Source organism: Metopolophium dirhodum, chromosome 3 (genome assembly GCF_019925205.1).
Source record: "Metopolophium dirhodum isolate CAU chromosome 3, ASM1992520v1, whole genome shotgun sequence".
NCBI classification, from domain to species: Eukaryota; Metazoa; Arthropoda; class Insecta; order Hemiptera; family Aphididae; genus Metopolophium; species Metopolophium dirhodum.
In genome coordinates this window covers 20,237,148-20,247,181 of record NC_083562.1, presented here as the reverse complement: position 1 = coordinate 20,247,181, position 10,034 = coordinate 20,237,148, and the positions used below count along the sequence as shown (strand labels likewise).

Below are 10,034 nucleotides of genomic sequence, written 5' to 3'. Positions count from 1 at the left end.
ATAATTATCATTTATAAAGGTTCGAACTCAGAAATCACGACCACTAGCATACGTGCGCGATATATTTTACCCCGCTCATCACTCCACCATCGCCAAAAACACTCGCGTACGTGAACGACTATATTTCCACCTCCACCCCTACACTAGGTTAGATTAGTTTCATGTAGTTATCTTTTCCAGTAGCGCAACCAAGGCGGGTTAAGGGGTTTTAACCCATCCCGACATTTCTCCGAGGCCTAGTATAATAACCTATATAATACATCAGTGATCTCAATTCAAAAATGTTTTTTTAGAACTTATTAAAATTATATTATTAGTTATAACTAGAGCAGAGGACTTGTAGCATTTTCATATTTTTTTTGCACGGTCACAAAAATAGCAGAGTACAAAATAAATACGTTTCATGCTTCCACAAAGATAGTTTTAAACCTATAATTACAAGGTGGGAATCGTGGGTATAAGCGGCATGTTCTTATTGCAAACACCAATAAATATAAAACATTATAAAAATAATTGAAGACTATTTTTTTTAAATTTAATCAATTACCCGGTACAGTGGGAAAAATGATTCAATAAAAGATGAATATTTTAGAGAAAAATAAAGGTTAACAAATATTGGCTCTTTCAAAAAATTTATCTGGAGAAGATACTCCAACACATAAAGCCCTTTACAGATCTTAATAAGATGATACGTAAATATTGAAAAAATCTCACTAAAATGTATAATTCCAACAGTCTGCAATGCTGATATAAATATAGTTTTTACTGTTTTCGACTTAACTTTAAATAATTGATAGGTACACAGATTTATATTATAATAATATCATATGTTCAATAAAAATATATACAAACTTCATATTTATTTTAAAAATCAGCAGATTTTCAAATAAATATCATATTAGATGTATCCATATGATAAATATTATAGCTCTCGTAAATATCACCATTTAGATCGTAAATATAAACATACTTCAACCCATATGGGTACTATATAGATATTGATAAAAATATCTTAATTAAACGATAAGCAATTTTTAAAAATATCACAAAAATGTATAATTTCAACAGTCTACAAAACCGATATAAATATAGGTTTTATTGTATTCGACTTTAATATAAATAATTGATACATATTTTTATATAATAGTATCATATTTTCACTGAAAATACAAACTTCATATTAATATTCATATTAAAAATTATCAGATTTTCAAATCATATTTGTTGTATCCATATTATGCACGTTTTTTTAAAAATTTAATCAATTACCCGGTACAGTGGGAAAAATGATTCAATAAAAGATGAATATTTTAGAGAAAAATAAAGGTTAACAAATATTAGCTCAAATTTCAAAAATGTTATCTGGAAAAGAACTTTAATAGTCAGAATACCTGAAATTTTGAGCCTTGGAGATTTAGCATATTTTGAATATGCCACTATAAATTCCTATGATATTGAACGTTCTTTTTCAATGTTCAAAGTGCTGTTAGCTGAAAATAGAAAAAGTTTTCAATTTGAAAATTTGATAAAACACCTTATTGTTCAATGTAACTTCCAAGTCAAAAATTTGTGTTCATCTTAAATATTTGAAACAAAAATATTTTGTAAATTGTTTTTTAGTAGTTCAAGAAGTTGAAAGTTTTGAAGAAGTATCCAGATGAGAAACCCCAAAAAATAAACTCAAATAAATAATTGTAACTTGTAAGTTGATAAATATAGTTGTAAATAAAATGTATTCATTAAAATAATAGGTACTTACAGAAAAATTCTTATCTTTTGTTCAAAAATATTCATTTTAAAATGCATATTTTGTATATTTAAGTGCATATTTGAAGATTTTTAGAGCTACAAGTCCTCTGCCCTAGTTATTACTGTGGGCCATGTCGTTGAGCGCCATGATGCAGTACTTGTGTTTCATGAACTTCAACCTGCCGTTGTGGATGTACTTAATGAAATATCTACTTGGAAAGATACTGAGACTTCTGCTTTAACTAACCAACTTAGTTCCTCCATCCATCAATTAAGGTTTCAAGTAGCCTTATTGATATTAGTAAAAGTAAGTAGTAATAACTGCTCCTTTGAGCAAATTTATTCAAACTGAAAATTTAGATTTAGAATCTGCTCTAGGATTCGCTGATATGGCTCAATCAACTATAAAACGAATCCGCGATAATGCTGATGATTAGTTTGATAATATATTTAAAAAAGTTGAAGATGTCTGTTCTAGTTTTGGTATAACTGTTAGTGTTCCAAGAACAACAAGTCGACAAAAAATATGAGTTATGTAATCCAACAGAATATTATAGAGTCTCAACATTCATCCCATTTCTTGATAATTTTATTGAACAACTCCATGACAATTTCTTGATCATAGGGCCAAACTAAAAGGTTTCAACTGCTCATTACCTAAGACTAGCAAACAAATATCTGGAGAAACTTTTGAGGAATTCAAAATTATGTTCAATTTCTATACTGATATATTAAGTAACTGCAACAATTTGACTAGATTATAGTGAACTTATACTATGGTATAGCAGTTGTGCATTCAAATCACCAAATTCGTCGTTAACAATAACAGAACTATTTTTCCATTGTAATTCTGATTTTTTTTCCTGTAATCTCAAAGTTATTGCAAATATTAATTACACTACCAGTCACAACAGCTACTAAAGAGAGGTTTTTTCTTCCTTGCGTCGACTTAAAAATTATCTTATAAATACTACTGGTCAAATGAGACTAAATGGATTGACAGTCCTCAATATACACCAGAATATTTATGTTTATCCATTGAGAAATTTATACAGTGTCAGTGTTTGGCAAGTTCCTTATAAAAAGGAATTCATTCCGTTCCTCGTTCTTTTTTTTAAAAAAGGAATTCGTTCCGTTCCTTGTTCCTTAAAAAAAAGAAGAATTCGTTCCTTTGTCGTCCTTTTGGAAAATGAACGAGTTTCTTTTTTAGTTCCAAATAAAATAAAAGTTCTTATTTAATCACTTAGGTATGTTTTTTTTTCATATGCATACTTGTTTAATTTTTAAATATAATATATAACTACAAGTGGTATATATTTATAACTCTATTTTGAGAAAGTAATAATTTCCCAGTAGTTTTCAAAAGTGCGGTGAAAAACAAAAGAAAAATTAAGGCAAAACGGTATTTTTTACGTAATATCGGTTTTTGATAAAATCGTTTTTGGTGTAACTCTAAAACAAATGATCGTAGATACATGACATATTTACTGAATGTTTTTATTAGCATTTTCTTTACATAACTTTAAATTTAATCGGTGATATAAAAAGCGTATACCAAGATAAGTAAATATTGTTTACAGCCATTGACAATTGACATTGTTTCAGAAAAATATAAAGTGTTTCATAGTTTAAAATATATTGTTTTATTAATATTAAACATTCCAAAAATTCAATTTTTTTTGCTAATTCTTTTATAATTTTTATTTTTCCACATTTTATTGCATAAATAACATTATTTAGCGCTTTTTTAGTTGGTTTTTAATGCATATAAGTCCGAGTACTAGTTATTACTACATAGAGTAAAACATGATAATTTTTTTATATATAATATTTTCATTAAAATCTGTTAATTTTGATCTAGCTTAGGACAAGTTTTAAAAGGAGATCCTGTCCATCCATCAAGAACTATGTTTGTTACTGGAAATGGGCCACATTCACATTTTCTCTCGTAATCATCTGTATCAAGCTGTTCTAGGACAATTCCAACGTAGACATTTTTTGCGTGTACTCCCTAAAAGAAACAACAAAAAAATAATACAATTAAATGTAAAACAATTTCCAACCCCACTATCACCTACTATGCAAAGAGGTAGATAAAACGCTGAAACAAATTTAAAAATTAATGCGTATTCTAGAAAAACGGTATTTTAATATTAAAATGTTTGAAAAGACTATACGAAAATTGGAAATGTTACCACGGGTACGTCACTTATCAAACTAGGTAATATTTAATATTTATTTGTTTTTTAAATTATTCGGCAAGACTATTTAGTGTTCGGTATTGATCTGAACTAGTATATTATAATTATTTGTAGCTCCCGAATCAACACCGTCTAGCGCAATGATTCTCAAGTGTGCCGGTTCGTATTTTATTGAAAAAAAATCTATTTTTAATGTATTGTTTAAACCGTATACGGACATAAATGAAATATATTTATGGGTACCTAACATTATTCCTACTTTCGAAAAATTTGTTCCGGACATAATGATTATAGTATTTCATCGTTTTTCGATTGCAACGTTGCCTTCGTTTTTGTTGTTAGTTAAATAATTTCGTTGATCAATTCTAATACTAAACAAATACATTTATTTAATTTTTACAAACAGAAAATAATGAAGTTTTTGTAGATATACTAATCATCAAATAGAAACAAGCATTAATTCAGTATCAGATGATAACATTGCGTTACCACCTAAAAAAGGTAGGTACATTTATTCGTAATTATAATAATATTACATTAAGTATGGATTTATATGTTGTAGTTCTTCTGGCTCTAACGACGTTCAGAAATCGGTCCAGTAGAACTTCAGACATAGCTGTCCAAAGAAATCGCCTCACGATTTAATAATATGTAAAGATAAAGATGGTCACCCAACGAGCTATGATAAGACGGCATAGGGTTTCAATGTACAGTACTTTGGTTTCTGGTAGACTATTCTTTTTACGTGTTATTAACTCGTCTTATTAATGTCCGTAAACTAATTATTTAATATCATATGTAAATAATAAAATAAACAATAAATGTTAATGAATAAATAATTAACTAACATTTTAACACATTTTACTTTACCAATGGTAACGCTGTAAGTAAAAAAAGTCAACAGATCACGTGACTATTTGATTCAAATCGTATGCCGTGTGATAACAATTTCTAATGGGTAGTTGGGCAATGGAATAAAATACTATCTTAAATCGTGGTACATATTAAACATTATACGCTGCCACATTTTATACAGGTTCCACCATTACATTAAATTGTACAAAATAGGTACTGCAACAACGATGCCATCTTACGCATTCTCGTCGCCGCTGGCATAATATACTAACCAGACCCATACATTTCACGTGGGCATTGGATACATCAACGCTATATCATAACATTTTGTGCATGTTACCAACCGGAGCTCATCTTTCAATAGGTTTCAGCTTCTCCACCACATTTGTTCCTATAATATATTAATACAGCCTTATAGTGTACCTATACGTTTTACCCCAACCTGAAATTATATCTTATTTTTTAAAGGGTTTATTTTCTTCAAAACTTTCATTTTATCTTTGTTTTTTGCTATACTTTTCCAATTTTTATTCTCCTATAATTTGTCCTTCATTCGTGTGTATTACCGTCTTTCTTTAAACTAATTATCGTAGTCTATTCTGTCAAATTACCAACCAACGGCGACTTCGTGTGCACAATAAGAAGATTTGAATATACTTACTTGATCATATAAAAGTTGTGAAGGGTCAGTACACCATTGAGATGAATTTGCTTTATTGGTACTGCTACAATACTGTAATTAAAACAAGATAATGATTTTTATGTAAAACCACTAAAATCTAAAAACTAAAACCAAGGGGACCCATGAGCAAAAACTGTTTCACAAAAAAAAAATGTCATGTGTTGCGTTTATATTACCTAACATATTAACTTTTTTCTCGTTTCATTATTCCTAACGGGGGCAGAATAAGTGGTTTTATTATGTGCTCTGATTGGAAAAACTTGGCACAGTTTTTTGGCATAATAGAAACAAGATTATCATGTAGGTAAACACTTCGACGATTCTATGTTAAATTGGTTTTAAAACATATATTTACTATATTAAAATAATATCAATCATACTATAGAATACGTTGTGATACAATACATAGATTCTTTTGAAAGAAGTTTTGTTGGAATGTATGGAAGTAATTGAACCATACCATATATTTTCGATTTCTCCATTTTTGAATTAGCTACACTACTAGAAACTTTTGCCTGAAAAAAAAATGTTTAAATAGAATTTTCTTTTTAAATTGTCACTGTTTTAAGGAATAGGTACGTACAATAGTTGTGACATTTGGATTAGCTGATGTAACTGGACTCATACCAGTTTTAACGGTATCTTTTTCACAATCGTTTAAGTATGCCCAATTAATGATATAAAGATCCAACACTTGATTTGTTATTGTAAAATCAAATACTTGAAGAACATAATATTGGAATATAAAGAAATAATTTACAAATCGTATAATTTTACAATAAAAATATATTATATTTACACTTATTAATTGGAAATATGAAGGGTTAATTGAAATAAATAGAAATCATTTGCATAAACGTTAAGAACAACAAAAACTTATTATCCTTGTAGGTATATAAAATATATTTTACTTACGCGTATTATTTTCAAACTTTTTATAGGACTTCCCAGAAATAGTTATACCAACTATTAATTTATCAACTTTACTTTTAATCGCAGACACAAAGTTACTAATTTTTTTATCAATATCATCTGTGGCAATCTAAAATAAACATATTAAAATTATGCAAAATAAATACCAGTATTATGTAATAGATTGATTTTTTAAAATAATATTTTTTTATATATATAATATAAATTAACAAATTATAGATAATGTTATATTTTACTCACACTATATATGTCTTCACAATTAATAATAAGTCCGTTAATTTTAAATGTATTTAAAAAATTGACTAATGGATCAAATGTTTGCTTCTGAAATACTTTTTCATCCGTGGGATTAAATATTGGGATCCATTCATCTTTACCACCTCTGAACCCAATGCGTGTGTAAACAGTCTTGTTAGCTTCTACTAAGGTTCTTATTATATCTTAATCATTAAAATTTTAATATTATAACATACAGTATTTAACATATTTATCGTATCAGTATTTTATTTTTAGTGAGGTATCTTGTAGTATTGTTTTATTTATAATAAATGTTCACCATTAGTTGAGTAACTAAAAATAACAATGACACTTGTTTTTTTTTTTGAAATTTTTTTGATACATGTAATTAAAAACTGCTATTCATTTTCCTCTGTTATCATTCAAAATTTGGTTATCATGAAATAAATTACAAGGCGATCATCTTAACATTAGTTGTGTATTATCTGTATTCATATGTATGTCAATATTTGATATTAATTTCAACGACAATAATTTAGAACGGTATTCTGTTTGCATTTAATTTTTCTTAAATAAAAAAGACCTCGCAAAATATTATCAAAAAACTAATTTTTTTTATGAACAGCACCCTAATGTTAAATCAAAATACCCCATTTGAATAGGTATGGGGACTATGTACCTATATTCTGATATAGGAAACGCCAAAGATAGGAAATCAGTGTGATCTACTCTACACGTTTGCGTATTTGACAGTCTTGTAAATGATACTTTTAAAATTGTATTTAAATACAGATACAAATACATCCATTCAGAAAGTATTTAAAATAAATTTCAAATACTTTTAAAAAAAAGTAATTAAGAACGAATAAGAATAAAGAATATTTGCCACGTTATACTTTTTTTATTTTTTTTAATAAAATATTGTTTGCAAAATTAATTTTGTAATTACTAATTTAAAATAGTGTAATGTTACATTTTTCTATGTATTATTATATATTTTGTTCCTCCTTCTTAAATTTATACTACCTACAAAATGAAAATAAATAAAATTTGTTTTATAATAATTTTGAAATACTTTATTATTTAGTAATTAAACAGTTTTAATAAAATCAGAAATTAATTTAAGATATACATAGGTGTTCAATTTTTAATACTGATTTTAATTGATTTACAAGTGTACTGGGTTCATACAGAGATCACAGAAGTCGGTATAATATTCGCAATAATAATGAACAAAACAACGACAATTATAGGGGCTCTCAACATTTACGAATGAGCAAATATTATAAACAAAATAATTTGATTATTTAAAAAAAAAATCTGACACGTGATGACTGACGAATAATTGTTTTGAATTTTTTATGCATTTACATAAAAATATTTGAATAATTTCAAAGACAAATACGTCCAGTGCAGTATTTAAAATACTTTTCAAATACTTTCTTTAAGAGTATTTACAAAGTATCCAAATACTATAAAAGTATAGATTTTCTCAAATAGGTACTCTTTACAGGACTGAATTTGTTTATAATTACCTTTATCCGACTCCTTTATATGGGTATCAACACCATTATCACGGTCAAAAGCATATTGACCTACATCAATAATATCACAACGTTCTGGCAGCATGCATATATCGAATACATAAGTACTTCTCCACGCTCTTCCAGCTATATTACAAATTACCTGATTTTTGACGGCCGCTTTACCTTAGAAACATTATATATACATATTTAGTGAACACAAAATACAATTAAGTGAAAATAATATTATTTTTATATTTTCGAAATGTGAGTAAGTTGGTAACGTAGGCGTCAAGTGTACTTCACAATTGAGTAGGACACTGTAATTTATGAGTTAAATCTGAATTCGATGATAAATAATTGCATACCTACGAAAATCGATTTTGAACGGAGGTGTTTTGTCAGCCCAGCGAACTTGTATACAAAAATAGTTAATTTAATTATCTTTGAAATTTTTTAAATAATTTTTCAGTTAATAATTCACAAATTATTTTATTTTGATAGCTAAGGCCTAAGATTAAACATTTAAATAGAAGAATTCACATAAGTTTACCTATGAGTTTTTGTATAACTTATCATTTTTACGATATTTTATATTCAGTTGTACACTAAAATTATTGTTTGATTTCTGATATTTTGTTGTATTTCCAAAACAAGTAACCGTACATTTCACCAAATATTTGTCATACATCGTAAAATTTTCAAAGTATTTATACTCTTTTTTATAGCTAAGATAATTTTTTCAAATTTTGTAAATTATTTTTCAGTTAGAAATTTATAAAAGTTTTCTTTTTCATAGCTTCTATAGTAATTTTAAAAGAAGGTTCCTAACAAGTTTTTCTACCTTTAACAAAAAGAAATAAGAGTTCACCTGAAAGTCAAACTTTTATAACTATTGAATAATTTAGATTTTTATCAGAGACAAAAAAAATACATAACTGTAAAATCAATACATGCTCAACATATTTTATCTTTTTAATAATATTATAATGTAATTATCTCGTAAACAATAATATAATTAAAAATAATCATTAATACCTTGGGTTCTCAATGGAGGACAAAAAATACAAAAAGTAAGAACTATTATAATTTTTATTTTAATTATTATATTAATAAATATGATTATATTATATCTCGGATATTGATTCTACAATATGATAGCAACTAATTACTAAAAATTTATGAATTTACAACCTTGTATTATGACGCGTAATTTATAACGAATCTAGTCAGGAGATGATTAAATAGTATTATATTTTTTTTTTTTTTGTAAATGTGAATATTAATTTTTTTTTTTTTTTAAATATGAATTATGAATATTGACGATTATTTTTGTAAGTGTAAATAAAACCTGGTATACGTAATTTGGAATGCGCAATCGGCCTATTAAAAGGTTTGCAACACACCTCCTCGGCTGTCAAACCCAGTGGCTGTCGATATTTATACCTAACTCTATCCAGTTAAGGAGTAGTTGGTTGGCTATTCCCACTACACGAACAAATTATAGACTTTTTCTTTGTTACACGTTTTTTCTTAAATCACTTTATGTGAATATTGTATTTATTAACTAATTCAACAGATTTTAATACAATAAAACAGCTAATAATTTTTGTGAACCTAAAATCTACTTGCGTTCATCATTTATTATTACAACTTCGATGGTAGGTATTGTTACATATTATAGTTAAAGGCATCGGGCCGGTTGGTATTTTAGTACAAAAACATGTTTTAATGAAAAACTCTCATGCCCAGTAGAGTAGTCGGATTTCGTTAATTTAATTTATTTAACGTTTTGCAGGTCAAATCATAGCATGTACATGAAGTTCTCTCCCCCCCCCCCCCTTTGTCCAGCGT

The 10,034-nt window shown here is 27.2% G+C and overlaps 1 protein-coding gene across 1 annotated transcript; it reads right to left on the bottom strand.

Moving 5' to 3' along the window:
- Positions 1-3,368: 3,368 nt before the first annotated feature.
- On the bottom strand, positions 3,369-8,386 carry LOC132941939 (uncharacterized). The gene is made up of 7 exons (XM_061010195.1): positions 8,193-8,386; positions 6,661-6,860; positions 6,403-6,529; positions 6,071-6,207; positions 5,868-6,002; positions 5,467-5,538; positions 3,369-3,760 (listed from the first exon to the last, which is right to left on the bottom strand). The coding sequence occupies exons 1-7, from the start codon at positions 8,284-8,286 to the stop codon at positions 3,596-3,598; spliced, it is 930 nt and encodes a 309-aa protein (XP_060866178.1). The 5' UTR covers positions 8,287-8,386; the 3' UTR covers positions 3,369-3,595.
- Between the last annotated feature and the right edge of the window lie 1,648 nt (positions 8,387-10,034).